At 49.0% G+C, this 27,458-nt stretch overlaps 1 protein-coding gene across 1 annotated transcript in view; it reads left to right on the top strand.

Moving 5' to 3' along the window:
* The window catches only part of LOC309567212 (EMILIN-1-like), a 131,792-nt gene that overhangs the window by 67,985 nt on the left and 36,349 nt on the right, over positions 1 to 27,458 (top strand). The window contains exon 3 of the mRNA XM_082272589.1: positions 26,885 to 27,099. Coding sequence (XP_082128715.1) covers positions 26,885 to 27,099 — 215 coding nt within the window. The remainder of the gene's footprint in view (positions 1 to 26,884; positions 27,100 to 27,458) is intronic.

The following is a 27,458-nucleotide window of genomic DNA, read 5'->3' as shown; positions in this document are numbered from 1 at the left end:
TTTCAAGGGCAAAACCTTAGGACTTTGGGCAACTGAACACCTTTTTTTTTTTCTTTTGCCCTTCTTCCTTTTCTCCTCCAACCATTCCACATCATCCTTGGACAAACTGCAGATTACAGTCTCCCCACTCTTAGCCTCCCCTTCACCCCCACTCTCCCTTACCTTATCTGCCACCAGGCCAGCCTCTTCACCATTTTCCCCACTCCTCTGCATCCCCTGGTCCCCAATAGAAGCCCTGAAATGTCGAGGGGGTGGGACTGGCACTGCACTTGATGCCCCTGCATCAGCACCTCTTGCGGCCTCTGCAATTTTGGAGGACATAGACACAGAAGGATTGGACACATTCTCGGTAACTGATACATGCAAACGCACAGACTGGGGCACCACAGATTTGGAAGACACTGACACACTGGGAATTGGCACAGACTGGGAAATCACAGACTGGGAAGACACAGGCACACTAGGCAAACGCACAGACTGGGAAGACACAGGCACACTATTCAAACGCACAGACTGGGAAGACACAGGCACACTGGGCATTGGCACAGACTCAGAGGGAATCGCAGGCACCCTAGCTGCTGAGCTCTGAGCATCCTCCATGTCCAGGCGGAAGAACTCTCTCATGAGCTCAGGCTGGTTATGCATTGCCTCGGGACACTGGCTATAAGGATGCCCAACCGAATTGCACAAGTTGCACCTTATAATGTTGCAATCCTTTGCCAAATGCCCTAAATCCTGACACAGAGAGCATTTCATCACTGGACAGGAGGATGCAAAGTGCCCTTTATCCCCACATTTATTACACAGTTTTGGCTGGCCTGGATAAAAGATGGTCAGCCTGTCCCTTCCCAGGAAAGCTGAGGATGGCAGATGCTGGATGACATTATCAATAACCCTCAGTTTTAGCTGCACAGACCATCCCCCTGTCCATATTCCTCGGTCATCCATAATTTTGTGTAAGGGGCTCAGGATGTCTCCATATCTCCTCAGCCATACAGATAAATCCCCTTGTGGTATGGACTCATTGCGCACAAGAATCGTCACCATTTTAATAAGTGGCTGACGTGACACAACTTTGGGGATGAGCCCTCTCCAGTCCGGCAGGCTCCTACACACATGCTCATATTTCTCCCAAAATATGTCCAAAGACTCCGGACGGATAAAGGACAAATCATACTCATAGGAGCCGGTCGGACTGATCAGGGCGAAGATATCTTCGGGTCTAAACCCCATCTGCAGAATCTTATCAACCACAGCTCTCCTATATGGGGGAATACCTTCGCCTTCCCATCTGAGCTGAACCACATTCCTCCTTTTAAATAGTGAGGAAGATAAACCATTTCCATGCTCCCCCCTGCCAGATCCTGTAGCAGCACCAGCATAGGTTTTCCTCCCAGACATACCAGTAATTACAGCATTGTCCTTAGACACAACCACACCTGCTGACAAGGAGCCTGAATCAACCCTTGCAGTCTTTGGAGCAGCAGAGACAAGACCCACCCCCTCCCCCTTCTCTAAGCACTCAGCTGCTTTCCTGGGTTCAATCACAGTTTTTTTTACTGCAGAATCCCCAACAGTTGTAGCACTACTGCTCCCAGCATCTCCTGCACCATTTTCAGGAACAACAGCTTTATCTGGGTCAGGAAAAGCCTTTGCAATGTCCGTGGTGCTCCTCTCTGCAGACACTTCAACCAAAAGCTCAAAGTTATTTTCAGTTTTCCCACCAATCGCATTTAAAGTTTTTTTAGCAGGTGCATCAGGTTGCACTGCATGCTGCACATTGTCTATGGGTGTGGGCTGACAGCCCATAGCACTACAACCCTCAGCAAGCACATTGTCATTAAAGTTCACATCACCACCTTGCACACACACTGTACCTGCTTGCTGTGTTGTTACCTCTGCAGTGTCATGGCTGATGGTGGGATCAAACTCCCTCCTGGTTGTTGCAGGCTTCATGGTGAATGTTCCTCTCTCCACAGGTCTCTCTTTCATAGGGCGAGGAACGGTATCCATCTCCTCATCTGAGGAATCCGCAGAAAAATGTAACTTTCTTCCATCCAGAGGGGTTTCCAGCTCAGCGATGAACTCCAACATGCCAGTACCCCCCTCAACCTCCTGCTCAGATGTTCCACATTGCTGCTGCAGAGGGAGGGAGACAGAGGCCTCCGCCATTGGGGGCTCAGCAGATGTCTGAGGTGTTGAAGAGCTGGGCTCATCCTCCGGGCCCACTTTCTCACTCTCTGCTGACTCTGTCGGTACCTGCATCTCTTCACTGGCTGGGTCACTCTCCATGCTGGAAACGGTTCCTCTCCTCATACGGCTGAAACGTTCCTCATTCCTGTATTTTTCCTTAAAAGCTCCGCTACTTTCCTTCAGAGAGCTCACCAACTCTTTCTGCTTCCTCAAAGCTTGCTCCAAGTCCTTTAATTCAGGCCTCAGAGCCGGTCTCTTCTTACTGTACAGTTTGGCACAATACAACTTTTTCTTTTTAAATTCAGTTTTTAAAGCTGCCAATTTCTCCTCCTCTTTCTCAATCCTTGTCAGCTTGTCCACAATCCTCCGTCTAAAGGTAGATAGGGATTCACCCCTCCTTGGGCCGAGCTCCATGTCTTCCATAGGCTGAGGCCTAGTCTCAGGCCTATCCAGGGGGCCCCCGCCGGGGTCCTCCCCAGGATCCAGCATCCCTCCTGGGGCAGAGAAACAACTTTAGCCCCTGGCTTCTGGAAGCACACGAGCTAAGGAATCAGCAACCTCACACCTCGCTGTCAGGGAGTGGAATGGCAGTTTCCCACCATCCCTGTGCTGAGTTCCTGGGTCTGTACACCCGCTGTGCCCATTATGAGGGGTTCCCACCATCCCTGTGCTGAGTTCCTGGGTCTGTACACCCGCTGTGCCCATTATGAGGGGTTAATTTTGTTTATTGGAAATTCTTACAAACAATCAACTTATATACAATAAAACCATAATAAATAACATATTTACAAAATAATTGAATATAACTATACAAAACAAGAACATAATAAATAAACCAAATTGCACACAGCATAAACCCTACGAGAGAGCCGGACTAAGAAACTTCACCATGCATGGAACCTTTTATCAAAAATTATATTTTATGACTGATTTTCAGCTGATAACATTATTGGTTGCCACTTTTAACAGATAATTGAGGCAGCCGTTTCTTAGCCTGACTACTCTCTCCCCCTGGAGAACCAGTGCGCTTCAGTGCACCCTGCGACTCATCATCCATGGAAGATTCTGTACTCAACAAGTCCCATTCATCATCATCATCTGACAGGACCCCAAACTTATTTGTCAAAGGCAAAACCTCAGGACTGTGGGTAGCTGAACACTTTTTTTTCCTTCTTTTGCCCTTCTTTCTTTTCTCCTCCAACCATTCCACATCCCCCTTGGACAAATTGGAAATAACAGTTTCCCCACTCTCACCCTCCCCTTCACCCCCACTCTCCCTTACCTTATCTACCACCAGGCCAGCCTCTTCACCATTCTCCCCACTCCTCTGCACCCCATGGTCCCTAATAGAAACCCTGCAATGTCTAGGGGAGGGGACTGGCACTGTACTTGATGCCCCTGCCTCAGCACCTCTTGCCGCCTCTGCAATTTTGGAAGACATAGACACAGAAGGATTGGACACATTCTTAGTAAACGATACCTTACATACAGACTGGGAAGACACTGACACACTGGGAATCGGCACAGACTGGGGCACCACAGACTGAGAAGACACTGACACACTGGGCATTGGCACAGACTGGGGCACCACAGACTGGGAAGACACTGACACACTGGGTATTGGTACAGTCTCGGAGGGAATCGCAGGCACCCTAGCTGCTGAGCTCTGAGCATCCTCCATGTCCAGACGGAAAAACTCTCTCATGAGCTCAGGCTGGTTGTGTACTGCCTCAGGACACTGGCTATAAGGATGCCCAACCGCATTGCACAAGTTGCACCTTATAATATTGCAATCTTTTGCCAAATGCCCTAAATCCTGACACAGAGAGCATTTCATTACTGGACAGGAGGATGCAAAGTGCCCTTTATCCCCACACTTATTGCACAGCTTTGGCTGGCCTGGATAGAATATGGTCAGTCTGTCCCTCCCCAGGAAAGCTGAGGATGGCAGATGCTGGATGACATTATCCATGACTCTTAGTTTTAGCTGCACAGACCATCCCCCCGTCCATATTCCTCGATCATCCATAATTTTGTGTAAAGGGCTCAGGATGTCTCCATATCTCCTCAGCCATACAGATAAATCCCCTTGCGGTATGGACTCATTGCGCACAAGAATCGTCACCATTTTAATAAGTGGCTGACGTGACACAACTTTGGGGATGAGCCCTTTCCAGTCCGGCAGGCTCCTACACACATGTTCATATTTCTCCCAAAATATGTCCAAAGACTCCGGACGGACAAAGGACAAATCGTACTCATAGGAGCCGGTCGGACTGATCAGGGCAAAGATATCTGCAGGTTTAAAGCCCATCTGCAGAATCTTATCAACCACAGCTCTCCTATATGGCGGAATACCTTCGCCTTCCCATCTGAGCTGTACCACATTCCTCCTTTTAAATAATGAGGAAGATAAAACATTTCCATGCTCCTTCCCTGCTTGCACCCCCCTCCCAAACCCTTCAGCAGCACCAGCATAGGTTTTCCTCCCAGAAACACCAGCAATTACAGCATTGTCTTTAGACACAACCACACCTGATGACAAGGAGCCTGAATCAACCCTTGCAGTCTTTGGAGCAGCAGAGACAAGACCCACCCCCTCCCCCTTCTCTGAGCACTCAGCTGCTTTCCTGGGTTCAATCACAGCCTTGTCTACTGCAGACTCCAAAAAAGTTATAGTACTACTGCTCCCAGCATCTCCTCCACCATGCTCAGGAACAGCCACTGTATTTGGTCCAGACAAAGCCTCTGCAATGTCCGTGGTGCTCCTCTCTGCAGACTCTTCAACCAGAAACACACAGTTTTTTCCAATTTTCTCACCACTTGCATTTAAAAGTGGAATTTTTTCAGCAGGTGTATCAGTTTGCACTGCATGCTGCACATTGTCTATGGGTGTGGGCTGACAGCCCATAGCACTACAACCCTCAGCAAGCACATTGTCATTAATAAAGTTCACATCACCACCTTGCACACACACTGTACCTGCTTGCTGTGTTACCTCTGCTGTGTCATGGCTGATGGTGGGATCAAACTCCTTCCTGGTTGTTGCAGGCTTAATGGTGAATGTTCCTCTCTCCACAGGTCTCTCTTTCATAGGGCGAGGAACGGTATCCATATCCTCATCTGGGGAATCTGCAGAAAAATGGAACTTTCTTCCATCCAGAGGGGATTCCAGCTCAGCGACGAACTCCAACATGCCAGTACCCCCCTCAACCTCCTGCTCAGATGTTCCACATTGCTGCTGCAGAGGGAGGGAGACAGAGGCCTCTGCCATTGGGGGCTCAGCAGATGTGTGAGGTGTCGAAGAGCTGGGCTCATCCTCCGGGCCCACTTTCTCACTCTCTGCTGACTCTGTCGGTACCTGAATCTCTTCACTGACTGGGTCACTCTCCATGCTGGAAACGGCTCCTCTCCTCATACGGCTAAAACGTTCCTCATTCCTGTATTTCTCCTGAAGTGCTTCACAGCTTTCCTTCAGAGAGCTCACCAACTCTTTCTGCTTCCTCAAAGCTTGCTCCAAGTCCTTCAATTCAGGCCTCAGAGCCGGTCTCTTCTTACTGTACAGTTTGGCACAATACAACTTTTTCTTTTTAAATTCTACTTTCAAAGTTGCCAATTTCTCCTCCTCTTTCTCAATCCGCCTCAGCTTTTCAACAGTCCTCCGTCTAAAGGTAGGCAGGGATTCACCCCTCCTTGGGCCGAGCTCCATGTCTTCCATAGACTGAGGCCTAGTCTCAGGCCTATCCAGGGGGCCCCCGCCAGGGTCCTCCCCAGGATCCAGCATCCTTCCTGGGGCAGAGAAGCAACTCTAGCCCCTGGCTTCTGGAAGCACACGAGCTAAGGAACCAGCAACCTCACACCTCGCTGTCAGGGAGTGGAATGGCAGTTTCCCACCATCCCTGTGCTGACTTCCCGGGACTGTACCCCTGCTGTGTCCATTATGAGGGGTTCCCACCATCCCTGTGCTGAGTTCCTGGGTCTGTACCCCCGCTGTGTCCATTATGAGGGGTTAATTTTGTTTATTGGAAATTCTTACAAACAATCAACTTATATACAATAAAACCATAATAAATAAATTATAAATAACATATTTACAAAATAATTGAATATAACTATACAAAACAAGAACATAATAAATAAACCAAACTGCACACAGCATAAACCCTACGAGAGAGCCGGACTAAGGAACATCACCAGGCATGGAGCCTTTTATCAAAAATTATATTTTATGACTGATTTTCAGCTGATAACATTATTGGTTGCCACTTTTAACGGATAATTGAGGCAGCCGTTTCTTAGCCTGACTACTCTCTCCCCCTGGAGAACCAGTGCGCTTCAGTGCACCCTGCGACTCATCATCCATAGAAGACGCTGTACTCAACAAGTCCCATTCATCGTCATCATCTGACAGGACCCCAAACTTATTTGTCAAAGGCAAAACCTCAGGACTGTGGGTAGCTGAACACTTTTTTTTCCTTCTTTTGCCCTTCTTTCTTTTCTCCTCCAACCATTCCACATCCCCCTTGGACAAATTGGAAATAACAGTTTCCCCACTCTCACCCTCCCCTTCACCCCCACTCTCCCTTACCTGATCTACCACCAGGCCAGCCTCTTCACCATTCTCCCCACTCCTCTGCACCCCATGGTCCCTAATAGAAGCCCTGCAATGTCTAGGGGAGGGGACTGGCACTGTACTTGATGCCCCTGCCTCAGCACCTCTTGCCGCCTCTGCAATTTTGGAAGACATAGACACAGAAGGATTGGACACATTCTTAGTAACCGATACCTTACATACAGACTGGGAAGACACTGACACACTGGGAATCGGCACAGACTGGGGCACCACAGACTGAGAAGACACTGACACACTGGGAATCGGCACAGACTGGGGCACCACAGACTGAGAAGACACTGACACACTGGGTATTGGTACAGTCTCGGAGGGAATCGCAGGCACCCTAGCTGCTGAGCTCTGAGCATCCTCCATGTCCAGGCGGAAGAACTCTCTCATGAGCTCAGGCTGGTTGTGCATTGCCTCAGGACACTGGCTATAAGGATGCCCAACTGCATTGCACAAGTTGCACCTTATAATATTGCAATCTTTTGCCAAATGCCCTAAATCCTGACACAGAGAGCATTTCATTACTGGACAGGAGGATGCAAAGTGCCCTTTATCCCCACACTTATTGCACAGCTTTGGCTGGCCTGGATAGAATATGGTCAGTCTGTCCCTCCCCAGGAAAGCTGAGGATGGCAGATGCTGGATGACATTATCCATGACTCTTAGTTTTAGCTGCACAGACCATCCCCCCCGTCCATATTCCTCGATCATCCATAATTTTGTGTAAGGGGCTCAGGATGTCTCCATATCTCCTCAGCCATACAGATAAATCCCCTTGTGGTATGGACTCATTGCGCACAAGAATCGTCACTATTTTAATAAGTGGCTGACGTGACACAACTTTGGGGATGAGCCCTTTCCAGTCCGGCAGGCTCCTACACACATGTTCATATTTCTCCCAAAATATGTCCAAAGACTCCGGACGGACAAAGGACAAATCGTACTCATAGGAGCCGGTCGGACTGATCAGGGCAAAGATATCTGCAGGTTTAAAGCCCATCCGCAGAATCTTATCAACCACAGCTCTCCTATATGGTGGAATTCCTTCGCCTTCCCATCTGAGCTGAACCACATTCCTCCTTTTAAATAATGAGGAAGATAAAACATTTCCATGCTCCTTCCCTGCTTGCACCCCCCTCCCAAACCCTTCAGCAGCACCAGCATAGGTTTTCCTCCCAGAAACACCAGCAATTACAGCATTGTCTTTAGACACAACCACACCTGATGACAAGGAGCCTGAATCAACCCTTGCAGTCTTTGGAGCAGCAGAGACAAGACCCACCCCCTCCCCCTTCTCTGAGCACTCAGCTGCTTTCCTGGGTTCAATCACAGCCTTGTCTACTGCAGACTCCAAAAAAGTTATAGTACTACTGCTCCCAGCATCTCCTCCACCATGCTCAGGAACAGACACTGTATTTGGTCCGGGCAAAGCCTCTGCAATGTCCGTGGTGCTCCTCTCTGCAGACTCTTCAACCAGAAACACACAGTTTTTTCCAATTTTCTCACCACTTGCATTTAAAAGTTGAATTTTTTCAGCAGGTGTATCAGGTTGCACTGCATGCTGCACATTGTCTATGGGTGTGGGCTGACAGCCCATAGCACTACAACCCTCAGCAAGCACATTGTCATTAATAAAGTTCACATCACCACCTTGCACACACACTGTACCTGCTTGCTGTGTTACCTCTGCAGTGTCATGGCTGATGGTGGGATCAAACTTCCTCCTGGTTGTTGCAGGCTTTATGGTGAATTTTCCTCTCTCCACAGGTCTCTCTTTCATAGGGCGAGGAACGGTATCCATCTCCTCATCTGGGGAATCTGCAGAAAAATTGAACTTTCTTCCATCCAGAGGGGATTTCAGCTCAGCGACGAACTCCAACATGCCAGTACCCCCCTCAACCTCCTGCTCAGATGTTCCACATTGCTGCTGCAGAGGGAGGGAGACAGAGGCCTCCACCATTGGGGGCTCAGCAGATGTCTGAGGTGTTGAAGAGCTGGGCTCATCCTCCGGGCCCACTTTCTCACTCTCTGCTGACTCTGTCGGTACCTGAATCTCTTCACTGACTGGGTCACTCTCCATGCTGGAAACGGCTCCTCTCCTCATACGGATGAACCGTTCCTCATTCCTGTATTTCTCCTGAAGTGCTTCACAGCTTTCCTTCAGAGAGCTCACCAACTCTTTCTGCTTCTTCAAAGCTTGCTCCAAGTCCTTCAATTCAGGCCTCAGAGCCGGTCTCTTCTTACTGTACAGTTTGGCACAATACAATTTTTTCTTTTTAAATTCTACTTTCAAAGTTGCCAATTTCTCCTCCTCTTTCTCAATCCGCCTCAGCTTTTCAACAGTCCTCCGTCTAAAGGTAGGCAGGGATTCACCCCTCCTTGGGCCGAGCTCCATGTCTTCCATAGGCTGAGGCCTATGCAGGGGGCCCCCGCCAGGGTCCTCCCCAGGATCCAGCATCCTTCCTGGGGCAGAGAAGCAACTCTAGCCCCTGGCTTCTGGAAGCCCACGAGCTAAGGAACCAGCAACCTCACACCTCGCTGTCAGGGAGTGGAATGGGGGTTTCCCACCATCCCTGTGCTGAGTTCCCTGGTCTGTACACCCGCTGTGCCCATTATGAGGGGTTCCCACCATCCCTGTGCTGAGTTCCCGGGTCTGTACACACACTGTGCCCATTATGAGGGGTTAATTTTGTTTATTGGAAATTCTTACAAACAATCAACTTATATACAATAAGTCCCGGTTCACACTAGAGCGCTCACAGGTCGCCTCCCATAGGGAAGCTGCGGACCCGTTCTAATAGGAGCGACACAAGTCACTCCGACTTAGAAAAAGGGTCCGGAGCTTCTTTGGGGCGACCCGGAGGCAACCGCCATAGACTTCAATGTTATGAAGTCTGTGGCGGCCGCTCCGAGGTAGCGGCGTGGTGCGAAGTAGCGTCGCCCCTATGTGAACGGGGCCTAAAACCATAATAAATAAATTATAAATAACATATTGTAGGGGGATCAGACTCAAGGCAGGGACACGCTCAGTTTCTTTAGAAAATGAAAGGTTTAATGCACTCTGAAAAGTTCATAACAAATAAACCGGCTCCTGGCCAAACAAACTAAATAAACTTCCGCTCACTGAGCCTTACTGTGTTTGTAGTCCTTTTAAAGTCCTTGTTCAGGTAAGTGTCCTTTCTGGAACCAATGATAATATCCCAGGTTTCAGAGACAAGCAGCCATTTGCTTCCTGTAATGGAGACATCCACACTCTCTGAGATCCGGGTCCAAGGCCCAGCCAGAGACCAACAAACTGTGGTCCATGGAATTGGGAATCTGTCCCACCCAGAGCACTATCAGATTCCCAGTAAAACCAGTCCCGGAACAGACCTTACTAATAAAGGGTAAAGACTAGCACTCTTTACCATAACGTCTTTGCTGATTTTACCTTAGATAGAAAAATTGAAGAAACCATGGAGGAACATCGATCCATCAATCCCATCAACCTCTTCCCCAGCCATTTGGAGCCGTTTTACCAGCACCCTGCTACACTATACAAAACAAGAAGATAATAAATAAACCAAATTGCGCACAGCATAAACCCTACGAGAGAGCCAGACTAAGGAACATCACCATCACCATGCATGGAGCCTCTTATCACAAATTATATTTTAGGACTGATTTTAAGCTGATAACATTATTAGTTGCCACTTTTACCGGAGGATAATTGAGGCAGCCGTTTCTTAGCCTGACTACTCTCTCCCCCTGGAGAACCAGTGCGCTTCACTGCACCCTGCGACTCATCATCCATAGAAGACGCTGTACTCAACGAGTCCCATTCATCGTCATCATCTGACAGGACCCCAAACTTATTTGTCAAGGGCAAAACCTCAGGACTGTGGGTAGCTGAACACTTTTTTTTCCTTCTTTTGCCCTTCTTTCTTTTCTCCTCCAACCATTCCACATCCCCCTTGGACAAATTGGAAATAACAGTTTCCCCACTCTCACCCTCCCCTTCACCCCCACTCTCCCTTACCTTATCTGCCACCAGGCCAGCCTCTTCACCATTCTCCCCACTCCTCTGCACCCCATGGTCCCTAATAGAAGCCCTGTAATGTCTAGGGGAGGGGACTGGCACTGTACTTGATGCCCCTGCCTCAGCACCTCTTGCCGCCTCTGCAATTTTGGAAGACATAGACACAGAAGGATTGGACACATTCTTAGTAACCGATACCTTACATACAGACTGGGAAGACACTGACACACTGGGAATCGGCACAGACTGGGGCACCACAGACTGGGAAGACACTGACACACTGGGAATTGGCACAGACTGGGAAGACACTGACACACTGGGAATTGGCACAGACTGAGAAGACACAGGCACACTGGGAATTGGCACAGACTGGGGCACCACAGACTGGGAAGAGACAGGCACACTGGGTATTGGTACAGACTGGGGCACCACAGACTGGGAAGAGACAGGCACACTGGGTATTGGTACAGACTCGGAGGGAATCGCAGGCACCCTAGCTGCTGAGCTCTGAGCATCCTCCATGTCCAGACGGAAGAACTCTCTCATGAGCTCAGGCTGGTTGTGCATTGCCTCAGGACACTGACTATAAGAATGCCCCACGGCATTGCACAGGTTGCACCTTATAATATTGCAATCTTTTGCCAAATGCCCTAAATCCTGACACAGAGAGCATTTCATTACTGGACAGGAGGATGCAAAGTGCCCTTTATCCCCACACTTATTGCACAGCTTTGGCTGGCCTGGATAGAAGATGGTCAGTCTGTCCCTCCCCAGGAAAGCTGAGGATGGCAGATGCTGGATGACATTATCAATGACTCTTAGTTTTAGCTGCACAGACCATCCCCCCGTCCATATTCCTCGATCATCCATAATTTTGTGTAAGGGACTCAGGATGTCTCCATATCTCCTCAGCCATACAGATAAATCCCCTTGTGGTATAGACTCATTGCGCACAAGAATCGTCACCATTTTAATAAGTGGCTGACGTGACACAACTTTGGGGATGAGCCCTTTCCAGTCCGGCAGGCTCCTACACACATGCTCATATTTCTCCCAAAATATGTCCAAAGACTCCGGACGGACAAAGGACAAATCATACTCATAGGAGGCGGTCGGACTGATCAGGGCAAAGATATCTGCAGGTTTAAAACCCATCTGCAGAATCTTATCAACCACAGCTCTCCTATATGGCGGAATACCTTCGCCTTCCCATCTGAGCTGAACCACATTCCTCCTTTTAAATAGTGAGGAAGATAAAACATTTCCATGCTCCTTCCCTGCTTGCACCCCCCTCCCAGATCCTGCAGCAGCACCAGCATAGGTTTTCCTCCCAGAAACATCAGCAATTACAGCATTGTCTTTAGACACAGACACACCTGATGACAAGGAGCCTGAATCAACCCTTGCAGTCTTTGGAGCAGCAGAGACAAGACCCACCCCCTCCCCCTTCTCTGAGCACTCAGCTGCTTTCCTGGGTTCAATCACAGCCTTGTCTACTGCAGACTCCAAAAAAGTTATAGTACTACTGCTCCCAGCATCTCCTCCACCATGCTCAGGAACAGCCACTGTATTTGGTCCAGGCAAAGCCTCTGCAATGTCCGTGGTGCTCCTCTCTGCAGACTCTTCAACCAGAAACACACAGTTTTTTCCAATTTTCTCACCACTTGCATTTAAAAGTGGAATTTTTTCAGCAGGTGCATCAGGTTGCACTGCACGCTGCACATTGTCTATGGGTGTGGGCTGACAGCCCATAGCACTACAACCCTCAGCAAGCACATTGTCATTAATAAAGTTCACATCACCACCTTGCGCACACACTGTACCTGCTTGCTGTGTTACCTCTGCAGTGTCATGGCTGATGGTGGGATCAAACTTCCTCCTAGTTGTTGCAGGCTTAATGGTGAATTTTCCTCTCTCCACAGGTCTCTCTTTCATAGGGCGAGGAACGGTATCCATCTCCTCATCTGAGGAATCCACAGAAAAATTGAACTTTCTTCCATCCAGAGGGGATTCCAGCTCAGCGACGAACTCCAACATGCCAGTACCCCCCTCAACCTCCTGCTCAGATGTTCCACATTGCTGCTGCAGAGGGAGGGAGACAGAGGCCTCCGCCATTGGGGGCTCAGCAGATGTCTGAGGTGTTGAAGAGCTGGGCTCATCCTCCGGGCCCACTTTCTCACTCTCTGCTGACTCTGTCGGTACCTGAATCTCCTCACTGGCTGGGTCACTCTCCATGCTGGAAACGGCTCCTCTCCTCATACGGCTGAAACGCTCCTCATTCCTGTATTTCTCCTGAAGTGCTTCACAGCTTTCCTTCAGAGAACTCACCAACTCTTTCTGCTTCCTCAAAGCTTGCTCCAAGTCCTTCAACTCAGGCCTCAGAGCCGGTCTCTTCTTACTGTACAGTTTGGCACAATACAACTTTTTCTTTTTAAATTCTACTTTCAAAGTTGCCAATTTCTCCTCCTCTTTCTCAATCCGCCTCAGCTTTTCAACAGTCCTCCATCTAAAGGTAGGCAGGGATTCACCCCTCCTTGGGCCGAGCTCCATGTCTTCCATAGGCTGAGGCCTATGCAGGGGGCCCCCGCCAGGGTCCTCCCCAGGATCCAGCATCCTTCCTGGGGCAGAGAAGCAACTCTAGCCCCTGGCTTCTGGAAGCCCACGAGCTAAGGAACCAGCAACCTCACACCTCGCTGTCAGGGAGTGGAATGGCAGTTTCCCACCATCCCTGTGCTGAGTTCCCGAGTCTGTACCCCCGCTGTGTCCATTATGAGGGGTTAATTTTGTTTATTGGAAATTCTTACAAACAATCAACTTATATACAATAAAACCATAATAAATAACATATTTACAAAATAATTGAATATAACTATACAAAACAAGAACATAATAAATAAACCAAATTGCGCACAGCATAAACCCTACGAGAGAGCCGGACCAAGGAACATCACCATGCATGGAGCCTTTAATCAAAAATTATATTTTATGACTGATTTTCAGCTGATAACATTATTGGTTGCCACTTTTAACAGATAATTGAGGCAGCCGTTTCTTAGGCTGACTACTCTCTCCCCCTGGAGAACCAGTGCGCTTCAGTGCACCCTGCGACTCATCATCCATGGAAGATTCTGTACTCAACAAGTCCCATTCATCGTCATCATCTGACAGGACCCCAAACTTATTTGTCAAAGGCAAAACCTCAGGACTGTGGGTAGCTGAACACTTTTTTTTCCTTCTTTTGCCCTTCCTCCTTTTCTCCTCCAACCATTCCGTATCATCCTTGGACAAATTGGAAATAACAGTTTCCCCACTCTCACCCTCCCCTTCACCCCCACTCTCCCTTACCTGATCTACCACCAGGCCAGCCTCTTCACCATTCTCCCCACTCCTCTGCACCCCATGGTCCCTAATAGAAGCCCTGCAATGTCTAGGGGAGGGGACTGGCACTGTACTTGATGCCCCTGCCTCAGCACCTCTTGCCGCCTCTGCAATTTTGGAAGACATAGACACAGAAGGATTGGACACATTCTTAGTAACCGATACCTTACATACAGACTGGGAAGACACTGACACACTGGGAATCGGCACAGACTGGGGCACCACAGACTGAGAAGACACTGACACACTGGGCATTGGCACAGACTGGGGCACCACAGACTGGGAAGACACAGGCACACTGGGTATTGGTACAGTCTCGGAGGGAATCGCAGGCACCCTAGCTGCTGAGCTCTGAGCATCCTCCATGTCCAGACGGAAAAACTCTCTCATGAGCTCAGGCTGGTTGTGCATTGCCTCAGGACACTGGCTATAAGGATGCCCAACCGCATTGCACAAGTTGCACCTTATAATATTGCAATCCTTTGCCAAATGCCCTAAATCCTGACACAGAGAGCATTTCATTACTGGACAGGAGGATGCAAAGTGCCCTTTATCCCCACACTTATTGCACAGCTTTGGCTGGCCTGGATAGAATATGGTCAGCCTGTCCCTCCCCAGGAAAGCTGAGGATGGCAGATGCTGGATGACATTATCAATAACCCTCAGTTTTAGCTGCACAGACCATCCCCCCGTCCATATTCCTCGATCATCCATAATTTTGTGTAAGGGGCTCAGGATGTCTCCATATCTCCTCAGCCATACAGATAAATCCCCTTGCGGTATGGACTCATTGCGCACAAGAATTGTCACCATTTTAATAAGTGGCTGACGTGACACAACTTTGGGGATGAGCCCTTTCCAGTCCGGCAGGCTCCTACACACATGTTCATATTTCTCCCAAAATATGTCCAAAGACTCTGGACGGACAAAGGACAAATCGTACTCATAGGAGCCGGTCGGACTGATCAGGGCAAAGATATCTGCAGGTTTAAACCCCATCTGCAGAATCTTATCAACCACTGCTCTCCTATATGGCGGAATACCTTCACCTTCCCATCTGAGCTGTACCACATTCCTCCTTTTAAATAATGAGGAAGATAAAACATTTCCATGCTCCTTCCCTGCTTGCACCCCCCTCCCAAACCCTTCAGCAGCACCAGCATAGGTTTTCCTCCCAGAAACACCAGCAATTACAGCATTGTCTTTAGACACAGCCACACCTGATGACAAGGAGCCTGAATCAACCCTTGCAGTCTTTGGAGCAGCAGAGACAAGACCCACCCCCTCCCCCTTCTCTGAGCACTCAGCTGCTTTCCTGGGTTCAATCACAGCCTTGTCTACTGCAGACTCCAAAAAAGTTATAGTACTACTGCTCCCAGCATCTCCTCCACCATGCTCAGGAACAGCCACTGTATTTGGTCAAGGCAAAGCCTCTGCAATGTCCGTGGTGCTCCTCTCTGCAGACTCTTCAACCAGAAGCTCACAGTTTTTTCCAATTTTCTCACCACTTGCATTTAAAAGTGGAATTTTTTCAGCAGGTGTATCAGGTTGCACTGCATGCTGCACATTGTCTATGGGTGTGGGCTGACAGCCCATAGCACTACAACCCTCAGCAAGCACATTGTCATTAAAGTTCACATCACCACCTTGCACACACACTGTACCTGCTTGCTGTGTTACCTCTGCAGTGTCATGGCTGATGGTGGGATCAAACTCCCTCCTGGTTGTTGCAGGCTTAATGGTGAATCTTCCTCTCTCCACAGGTCTCTCTTTCACAGGGCGAGGAACGGTATCCATCTCCTCATCTGGGGAATCTGCAGAAAAATGGAACTTTCTTCCATCCAGAGGGGATTCCAGCTCAGTGACGAACTCCAACATGCCAGTACCCCCCTCAACCTCCTGCTCAGAGGTTCCACATTGCTGCTGCAGAGGGAGGGAGACAGAGGCCTCCGCCATTGGGGGCTCAGCAGATGTCTGAGGTGTTGAAGAGCTGGGCTCATCCTCCGGGCCCACTTTCTCACTCTCTGCTGACTCTGTCGGTACCTACATCTCTTCACTGGCTGGGTCACTTTCCATGCTGGAAACGGCTCTTCTCCTCATACTGCTGAAACGTTCCTCATTCCTGTATTTCTCCTGAAGTGCTTCACAGCTTTCCTTCAGAGAGCTCACCAGCTCTTTCTGCTTCCTCAAAGCTTGCTCCAAGTCCTTCAATTCAGGCCTCAGAGCCGGTCTCTTCTTACTGTACAGTTTGGCACAAAACAGCTTTTTCTTTTTAAATTCTACTTTCAAAGTTGCCAATTTCTCCTCCTCTTTCTCAATCCGCCTCAGCTTTTCAACAGTCCTCCGTCTAAAGGTAGGCAGGGATTCACCCCTCCTTGGGCCGAGCTCCATGTCTTCCATAGACTGAGGCCTAGTCTCAGGCCTATCCAGGGGGCCCCCGCCAGGGTCCTCCCCAGGATCCAGCATCCTTCCTGGGGCAGAGAAGCAACTCTAGCCCCTGGCTTCTGGAAGCACACGAGCTAAGGAACCAGCAACCTCACACCTCGCTGTCAGGGAGTGGAATGGCAGTTTCCCACCATCCCTGTGCTGACTTCCCGGGACTGTACCCCTGCTGTGTCCATTATGAGGGGTTCCCACCATCCCTGTGCTGAGTTCCTGGGTCTGTACCCCCGCTGTGTCCATTATGAGGGGTTAATTTTGTTTATTGGAAATTCTTACAAACAATCAACTTATATACAATAAAACCATAATAAATAAATTATAAATAACATATTTACAAAATAATTGAATATAACTATACAAAACAAGAACATAATAAATAAACCAAATTGCACACAGCATAAACCCTACGAGAGAGCCAGACTAAGGAACTTCACCATGCATGGAGCCTTTAATCAAAAATGATATTTTATGACTGATTTTCAGCTGATAACATTATTGGTTGCCACTTTTAACGGATAATTGAGGCAGCCGTTTCTTAGCCTGACTACTCTCTCCCCCTGGAGAACCAATGCGCTTCACTGCACCCTGCGACTCATCATCCATGGAAGATTCTGTACTCAACAAGTCCCATTCATCGTCATCATCTGACAGGACCCCAAACTTATTTGTCAAAGGCAAAACCTCAGGACTGTGGGTAGCTGAACACTTTTTTTTCCTTCTTTTGCCCTTCTTTCTTTTCTCCTCCAACCATTCCACATCCCCCTTGGACAAATTGGAAATAACAGTTTCCCCACTCTCACCCTCCCCTTCACCCCCACTCTCCCTTACCTGATCTACCACCAGGCCAGCCTCTTCACCATTCTCCCCACTCCTCTGCACCCCATGGTCCCTAATAGAAGCCCTGCAATGTCTAGGGGAGGGGACTGGCACTGCACTTGATGCCCCTGCCTCAGCACCTCTTGCCGCCTCTGCAATTTTGGAAGACATAGACACAGAAAGATTGGACACATTCTTAGTAACCGATACCTTACATACAGACTGGGAAGACACTGACACACTGGGAATCGGCACAGACTGGGGCACCACAGACTGAGAAGACACTGACACACTGGGCATTGGCACAGACTGGGGCACCACAGACTGGGAAGAGACAGGCACACTGGGTATTGGTACAGTCTCGGAGGGAATCGCAGGCACCCTAGCTGCTGAGCTCTGAGCATCCTCCATGTCCAGACGGAAGAACTCTCTCATGAACTCAGGCTGGTTGTGTACTGCCTCAGGACACTGGCTATAAGGATGCCCAACTGCATTGCACAAGTTGCACCTTATAATATTGCAATCTTTTGCCAAATGCCCTAAATCCTGACACAGAGAGCATTTCATTACTGGACAGGAGGATGCAAAGTGCCCTTTATCCCCACACTTATTGCACAGCTTTGGCTGGCCTGGATAGAAGATGGTCAGTCTGTCCCTCCCCAGGAAAGCTGAGGATGGCAGATGCTGGATGACATTATCAATGACTCTTAGTTTTAGCTGCACAGACCATCCCCCCGTCCATATTCCTCGATCATCCATAATTTTGTGTAAGGGGCTCAGGATGTCTCCATATCTCCTCAGCCATACAGATAAATCCCCTTGTGGTATGGACTCATTGCGCACAAGAATCGTCACCATTTTAATAAGTGGCTGACGTGACACAACTTTGGGGATGAGCCCTTTCCAGTCCGGCAGGCTCCTACACACATATTCATATTTCTCCCAAAATATGTCCAAAGACTCCGGACGGACAAAGGACAAATCGTACTCATAAGAGCCGGTCGGACTGATCAGGGCAAAGATATCTGCAGGTTTAAAACCCATTTGTAGAATCTTATCAACCACAGCTCTCCTATATGGCGGAATACCTTCGCCTTCCCATCTGAGCTGTACCACATTCCTCCTTTTAAATAATGAGGAAGATAAAACATTTCCATGCTCCTTCCCTGCTTGCACCCCCCTCCCAAACCCTTCAGCAGCACCAGCATAGGTTTTCCTCCCAGAAACATCAGCAATTACAGGATTGTCTTTAGACACAACCACACCTGATGACAAGGAGCCTGAATCAACCCTTGCAGTCTTTGGAGCAGCAGAGACAAGACCCACCCCCTCCCCCTTCTCTGAGCACTCAGCTGCTTTCCTGGGTTCAATCACAGCCTTGTCTACTGCAGACTCCAAAAAAGTTATAGTACTACTGCTCCCAGCATCTCCTCCACCATGCTCAGGAACAGCCACTGTATTTGGTCCAGGCAAAGCCTCTGCAATGTCCGTGGTGCTCCTCTCTGCAGACTCTTCAACCAGAAGCTCACAGTTTTTTCCAATTTTCTCACCACTTGCATTTAAAAGTGGAATTTTTTCAGCAGGTGTATCAGGTTGCACTGCATGCTGCACATTGTCTATGGGTGTGGGCTGACAGCCCATAGCACTACAACCCTCAGCAAGCACATTGTCATTAAAGTTCACATCACCACCTTGCACACACACTGTACCTGCTTGCTGTGTTACCTCTGCTGTGTCATGGCTGATGGTGGGATCAAACTCCCTCCTGGATGTTGCAGGCTTAATGGTGAATTTTCCTCTCTCCACAGGTCTCTCTCTCATAGGGCGAGGAACGGTATCCATCTCCTCATCTGGGGAATCTGCAGAAAAATGGAACTTTCTTCCATCCAGAGGGGATTCCAGCTCAGCGACGAACTCCAACATGCCAGTACCCCCCTCAACCTCCTGCTCAGATGTTCCACATTGCTGCTGCAGAGGGAGGGAGACAGAGGCCTCCGCCATTGGGGGCTCAGCAGATGCCTGAGGTGTTGAAGAGCTGGGCTCATCCTCCGGGCCCACTTTCTCACTCTCTGCTGACTCTGTCGGTACCTGAATCTCTTCACTGGCTGGGTCACTCTCCATGCTGGAAACGGCTCCTCTCCTCATACGGCTGAAACGTTCCTCATTCCTGTATTTCTCCTGAAGTGCTTCACAGCTTTCCTTCAGAGAGCTCACCAACTCTTTCTGCTTCCTCAAAGCTTGCTCCAAGTCCTTCAATTCAGGCCTCAGAGCCGGTCTCTTCTAACTGTACAGTTTGGCACAATACAACTTTTTCTTTTTAAATTCTACTTTCAAAGTTGCCAATTTCTCCTCCTCTTTCTCAATCCGCCTCAGCTTTTCAACAGTCCTCCGTCTAAAGGTAGACAGGGATTCACCCCTCCTTCGGCCGAGCTCCATGTCTTCCATAGTCTCAGGCCTATCCAGGGGGCCCCCGCCAGGGTCCTCCCCAGGATCCAGCATCCTTCCTGGGGCAGAGAAGCAACTCTAGCCCCTGGCTTCTGGAAGCACACGAGCTAAGGAACCAGCAACCTCACACCTCGCTGTCAGGGAGTGGAATGGCAGTTTCCCACCATCCCTGTGCTGAGTTCCCGGATCTGTACCCCCGCTGTGTCCATTATGAGGGGTTAATTTTGTTTATTGGAAATTCTTACAAACAATCAACTTATATACAATAAAACCATAATAAATAACATATTTACAAAATAATTGAATATAACTATACAAAACAAGAACATAATAAATAAACCAAATTGCGCACAGCATAATAAACCCTACGAGAGAGCCGGACTAAGAAACTTCACCATGCATGGAGCCTTTAATCAAAAATTATATTTTATGACTGATTTTCAGCTGATAACATTATTGGTTGCCACTTTTAACGGAGGATAATTGAGGCAGCCGTTTCTTAGCCTGACTACTCTCTCCCCCTGGAGAACCAGTGCGCTTCAATGCACCCTGCGACTCATCATCCATAGAAGATGCTGTACTCAACAAGTCCCATTCATCCTCATCATCTGACAGGACCCCAAACTTATTTGTCAAAGGCAAAACTTCAGGACTGTGGGTAGCTGAACACTTTTTTTTCCTTCTTTTGCCCTTCTTTCTTTTCCCCTCCAACCATTCCACATCCTCCTTGGACAAATTGGAAATAACAGTTTCTCCACTCTTACCCTCCCCTTCACCCCCACTCTCCCTTACCTGATCTACCACCAGGCCAGCCTCTTCACCATTCTCCCCACTCCTCTGCACCCCATGGTCCCTAATAGAAGCCCTGCAATGTCTAGGGGAGGGGACTGGCACTGTACTTGATGCCCCTGCCTCAGCACCTCTTGCCGCCTCTGCAATTTTGGAAGACATAGACACAGAAAGATTGGACACATTCTTAGTAACCGATACCTTACATACAGACTGGGAAGACACTGACACACTGGGCATTGGCACAGACTGGGGCACCACAGACTGGGAAGACACTGACACACTGGGAATCGGCACAGACTGGGGCACCACAGACTGGGAAGAGACTGACACACTGGGTATTGGTACAGTCTCGGAGGGAATCGCAGGCACCCTAGCTGCTGAGCTCTGAGCATCCTCCATGTCCAGACGGAAAAACTCTCTCATGAGCTCAGGCTGGTTGTGTACTGCCTCAGGACACTGGCTATAAGGATGCCCAACTGCATTGCACAAGTTGCACCTTATAATATTGCAATCTTTTGCCAAATGCCCTAAATCCTGACACAGAGAGCATTTCATTACTGGACAGGAGGATGCAAAGTGCCCTTTATCCCCACACTTATTACACAGCTTTGGCTGGCCTGGATAGAATATGGTCAGCCTGTCCCTCCCCAGGAAAGCTGAGGATGGCAGATGCTGGATGACATTATCCATGACTCTTAGTTTTAGCTGCACAGACCATCCCCCCGTCCATATTCCTCGATCATCCATAATTTTGTGTAAGGGGCTCAGGATGTCTCCATATCTCCTCAGCCATACAGATAAATCCCCTTGTGGTATGGACTCATTGCGCACAAGAATCGTCACCATTTTAATAAGTGGCTGACGTGACACAACTTTGGGGATGAGCCCTTTCCAGTCCGGCAGGCTCCTACACACATGTTCATATTTCTCCCAAAATATGTCCAAAGACTCCGGACGGACAAAGGACAAATCATACTCATAGGAGCCGGTCGGACTGATCAGGGCAAAGATATCTGCAGGTTTAAAGCCCATCTGCAGAATCTTATCAACCACAGCTCTCCTATATGGCGGAATACCTTCGCCTTCCCATCTGAGCTGTACCACATTCCTCCTTTTAAATAATGAGGAAGATAAAACATTTCCATGCTCCTTCCCTGCTTGCACCCCCCTCCCAAATCCTTCAGCAGCACCAGCATAGGTTTTCCTCCCAGAAACATCAGCAATTACAGCATTGTCTTTAGACCCAACCACACCTGATGACAAGGAGCCTGAATCAACCCTTGCAGTCTTTGGAGCAGCAGAGACAAGACCCACCCCCTCCCCCTTCTCTGAGCACTCAGCTGCTTTCCTGGGTTCAATCACAGCCTTGTCTACTGCAGACTCCAAAAAAGTTATAGTACTACTGCTCCCAGCATCTCCTCCACCATGCTCAGGAACAGCCACTGTATTTGGTCCAGGCAAAGCCTCTGCAATGTCCGTGGTGCTCCTCTCTGCAGACTCTTCAACCAGAAACACACAGTTTTTCCCAATTTTCTCACCACTTGCATTTAAAAGTGGAATTTTTTCAGCAGGTGTATCAGGTTGCACTGCATGCTGCACATTGCCTATGGGTGTGGGCTGACAGCCCATAGCACTACAACCCTCAGCAAGCACATTGTCATTAATAAAGTTCACATCACCACCTTGCACACACACTGTACCTGCTTGCTGTGTTACCTCTGCAGTGTCATGGCTGATGGTGGGATCAAACTTCCTCCTGGTTGTTGCAGGCTTTATGGTGAATCTTCCTCTCTCCACAGGTCTCTCTTTCATAGGGCGAGGAACGGTATCCATCTCCTCATCTGGGGAATCTGCAGAAAAATGGAACTTTCTTCTATCCAGAGGGGATTCCAGCTCAGCGACGAACTCCAACATGCCAGTACCCCCCTCAACCTCCTGCTCAGATGTTCCACATTGCTGCTGCAGAGGGAGGGAGACAGAGGCCTCCGCCATTGGGGGCTCAGCAGATGTTTGAGGTGTTGAAGAACTGGGCTCATCCTCCGGGCTCACTTTCTCACTCTCTGCTGACTCTGTCGGTACCTGCATCTCTTCACTGCCTGGGTCACTCTCCATGCTGGAAACGGCTCCTCTCCTCATACGGCTGAAACGTTCCTCATTCCTGTATTTCTCCTGAAGTGCTTCACAGCTTTCCTTCAGAGAGCTCACCAACTCTTTCTGCTTCCTCAAAGCTTGCTCCAAGTCCTTCAATTCAGGCCTCAGAGCCGGTCTCTTCTTACTGTACAGTTTGGCACAATACAACTTTTTCTTTTTAAATTCTACTTTCAAAGTTGCCAATTTCTCCTCCTCTTTCTCAATCCGCCTCAGCTTTTCAACAGTCCTCCGTCTAAAGGTAGGCAGGGATTCACCCCTCCTTGGGCCGAGCTCCATGTCTTCCATAGGCTGAGGCCCATGCAGGGGGCCCCCGCCAGGGTCCTCCCCAGGATCCAGCATCCTTCCTGGGGCAGAGAAGCAACTCTAGCCCCTGGCTTCTGGAAGCCCACGAGCTAAGGAACCAGCAACCTCACACCTCGCTGTCAGGGAGTGGAATGGCAGTTTCCCACCATCCCTGTGCTGAGTTCCCGGGTCTGTACCCCCGCTGTGTCCATTATGAGGGGTTAATTTTGTTTATTGGAAATTCTTACAATCAATCAACTTATATACAATAAAACCATAATAAATAAATTATAAATAACATATTTACAAAATAATTGAATATAACTATACAAAACAAGAACATAATAAATAAACCAAATTGCACACAGCATAAACCCTACGAGAGAGCCAGACTAAGAAACTTCACCATGCATGGAGCCTTTAATGAAAAATTATATTTTAGGACTGATTTTCAGCTGATAACATTATTGGTTGCCACTTTTAACAGATAATTGAGGCAGCCGTTTCTTAGGCTGACTACTCTCTCCCCCTGGAGAACCAGTGCGCTTCACTGCACCCTGCGACTCATCATCCATGGAAGATTCTGTACTCAACAAGTCCCATTCATCATCTGACAGGACCCCAAACTTATTTGTCAAAGGCAAAACCTCAGGACTGTGGGTAGCTGAACACTTTTTTTTCCTTCTTTTGCCCTTCTTTCTTTTCTCCTCCAACCATTCCGTATCATCCTTGGACAAATTGGAAATAACAGTTTCCCCACTCTTACCCTCCCCTTCACCCCCACTCTCCCTTACCTTATCTACCACCAGGCCAGCCTCTTCACCATTCTCCCCACTCCTCTGCACCCCATGGTCCCTAATGGAAGCCCTGCAATGTCTAGGGGAGGGGACTGGCACTGTACTTGATGCCCCTGCCTCAGCACCTCTTGCCGCCTCTGCAATTTTGGAAGACATAGACACAGAAGGATTGGACACATTCTTAGTAACCGATACCTTACATACAGACTGGGAAGACACTGACACACTGGGCATTGGCACAGACTGGGGCACCACAGACTGGGAAGACACTGACACACTGGGCATTGGCACAGACTGGGGCACCACAGACTGGGAAGACACTGACACACTGGGTATTGGTACAGTCTCGGAGGGAATCGCAGGCACCCTAGCTGCTGAGCTCTGAGCATCCTCCATGTCCAGACGGAAAAACTCTCTCATGAGCTCAGGCTGGTTGTGTACTGCCTCAGGACACTGACTATAAGGATGCCCAACTGCATTGCACAAGTTGCACCTTATAATATTGCAATCCTTTGCCAAATGCCCTAAATCCTGACACAGAGAGCATTTCATTACTGGACAGGAGGATGCAAAGTGCCCTTTATCCCCACACTTATTGCACAGCTTTGGCTGGCCTGGATAGAAGATGGTCAGTCTGTCCCTCCCTAGGAAAGCTGAGGATGGCAGATGCTGGATGACATTATCAATAACCCTCAGTTTTAGCTGCACAGACCATCCCCCCGTCCATATTCCTCGATCATCCATAATTTTGTGTAAGGGGCTCAGGATGTCTCCATATCTCCTCAGCCATACAGATAAATCCCCTTGCGGTATGGATTCATTGCGCACAAGAATCGTCACCATTTTAATAAGTGGCTGACGTGACACAACTTTGGGGATGAGCCCTTTCCAGTCCGGCAGGCTCCTATACACATGTTCATATTTCTCCCAAAATATGTCCAAAGACTCCGGACGGACAAAGGACAAATCGTACTCATAGGAGCCGGTCGGACTGATCAGGGCAAAGATATCTGCAGGTTTAAAGCCCATCTGCAGAATCTTATCAACCACAGCTCTCCTATATGGCGGAATACCTTCGCCTTCCCATCTGAGCTGTACCACATTCCTCCTTTTAAATAATGAGGAAGATGAAACATTTCCATGCTCCTTCCCTGCTTGCACCCCCCTCCCAAACCCTTCAGCAGCACCAGCATAGGTTTTCCTCCCAGAAACATCAGCAATTACAGCATTGTCTTTAGACACAACCACACCTGATGACAAGGAGCCTGAATCAACCCTTGCAGTCTTTGGAGCAGCAGAGACAAGACCCACCCCCTCCCCCTTCTCTGAGCACTCAGCTGCTTTCCTGGGTTCAATCACAGCCTTGTCTACTGCAGACTCCAAAAAAGTTATAGTACTACTGCTCCCAGCATCTCCTCCACCATGCTCAGGAACAGCCACTGTATTTGGTCCAGGCAAAGCCTCTGCAATGTCCGTGGTGCTCCTCTCTGCAGACTCTTCAACCAGAAACACACAGTTTTTTCCAATTTTCTCACCACTTGCATTTAAAAGTGGAATTTTTTCAGCAGGTGTATCAGGTTGCACTGCATGCTGCACATTGTCTATGGGTGTGGGCTGACAGCCCATAGCACTACAACCCTCAGCAAGCACATTGTCATTAAAGTTCACATCACCACCTTGCACACACACTGTACCTGCTTTCTGTGTTACCTCTGCAGTGTCATGGTTAATGGCGGGATCAAACTCCCTCCTGGATGTTGCAGGCTTAATGGTGAATTTTCCTCTCTCCACAGGTCTCTCTCTCATAGGGCGAGGAACGGTATCCATCTCCTCATCTGGGGAATCTGCAGAAAAATGGAACTTTCTTCCATCCAGAGGGGATTCCAGCTCAGCGACGAACTCCAACATGCCAGTACCCCCCTCAACCTCCTGCTCAGATGTTCCACATTGCTGCTGCAGAGGGAGGGAGACAGAGGCCTCCGCCATTGGGGGCTCAGCAGATGCCTGAGGTGTCGAAGAGCTGGGCTCATCCTCCGGGCCCACTTTCTCACTCTCTGCTGACTCTGTCGGTACCTGAATCCCCTCACTGACTGGGTCACTCTCCATGCTGGAAACGGCTCCTCTCCTCATACGGCTGAAACGCTCCTCATTCCTGTATTTCTCCTGAAGTGCTTCACAGCTTTCCTTCAGAGAGCTCACCAACTCTTTCTGCTTCCTCAAAGCTTGCTCCAAGTCCTTCAATTCAGGCCTCAGAGCCGGTCTCTTCTTACTGTACAGTTTGGCACAATACAACTTTTTCTTTTTAAATTCTACTTTCAAAGTTGCCAATTTCTCCTCCTCTTTCTCAATCCGCCTCAGCTTTTCAACAGTCCTCCGTCTAAAGGTAGGCAGGGATTCACCCCTCCTTGGGCCGAGCTCCATGTCTTCCATAGGCTGAGGCCCATGCAGGGGGCCCCCGCCAGGGTCCTCCCCAGGATCCAGCATCCTTCCTGGGGCAGAGAAGCAACTCTAGCCCCTGGCTTCTGGAAGCCCACGAGCTAAGGAACCAGCAACCTCACACCTCGCTGTCAGGGAGTGGAATGGCAGTTTCCCACCATCCCTGTGCTGAGTTCCCGGGTCTGTACCCCCGCTGTGTCCATTATGAGGGGTTCCCACCATCCCTGTGCTGAGTTCCCGGGTCTGTACCCCCGCTGTGCCCATTATGAGGGGTTCCCACCATCCTATTAGTAAAGGTGAAGAATGTGTAAATCTCAATAGTTATAGAAAGTTGGAGTTTGGGTTATCAGACTTTTGTCTGCTATGAGGTGGGGGAAGGTCTTAGATGAAGTTTCCTAGTATAGTAGTAGATACTGCAGCTATGTAAAATCTCAGTGCTATGTTTTGTATCTATATGGATGATATGGAGAAGGACGGTCTGTCATCTTCATCTTGCTTCTTCTCCTGTCTCAGGTATCGCAGCTTTGTCAGACCCAGATACAAGGTGGCCTACAAGACGGTGTCAGACATGGAGTGGCGGTGCTGCCAGGGATATTCCGGAGATGACTGCATGGAAGGACCAGCGGGTGGTCTTCAGATCCCCACCAGCAGACCTCGGCCCAGACCTGTAAGGCCCAATATTTCTGGATCCAGTGGGGGGAATCATCTGACCGGATCTGCAGGGGAAGGTAAGTTCAGTCATTGAAGCCTTGTGTTATCTTAGGAGAGGCCATTTCCAGTCTAATAATATCTGATGTCAGAGGAGTCCATACACCCAGCAATCATCACATCACCAGACCAACCCACCTGAAAAACAAGACTTGGAGCAGAGCCCTGAAGAGCAACCTCCCATATCCGGGTCCCTGATCATCTCATTTCCCCCCCTCCCATATCCAGGTCTCTGATCATCTTATTTTCCTCAGTATGAGGACATTCTGGGGAAATCCCATATGCAGGACCATGACATCGTCTGATTTTTCCGGTAGGACTGTGTAAGGACATTCTGGGGATCTCCCATATGCAGGTCCATGACATCGTCTCATTTTTC

This window comes from Pelophylax lessonae (assembly GCF_965119305.1).
Source record: "Pelophylax lessonae genome assembly, chromosome: 11".
Taxonomy (NCBI): domain Eukaryota; kingdom Metazoa; phylum Chordata; class Amphibia; order Anura; family Ranidae; genus Pelophylax; species Pelophylax lessonae.
The sequence above is the reverse complement of the archived record's forward strand: the minus strand, read 5'-3'. Positions and strand labels throughout refer to the sequence as shown.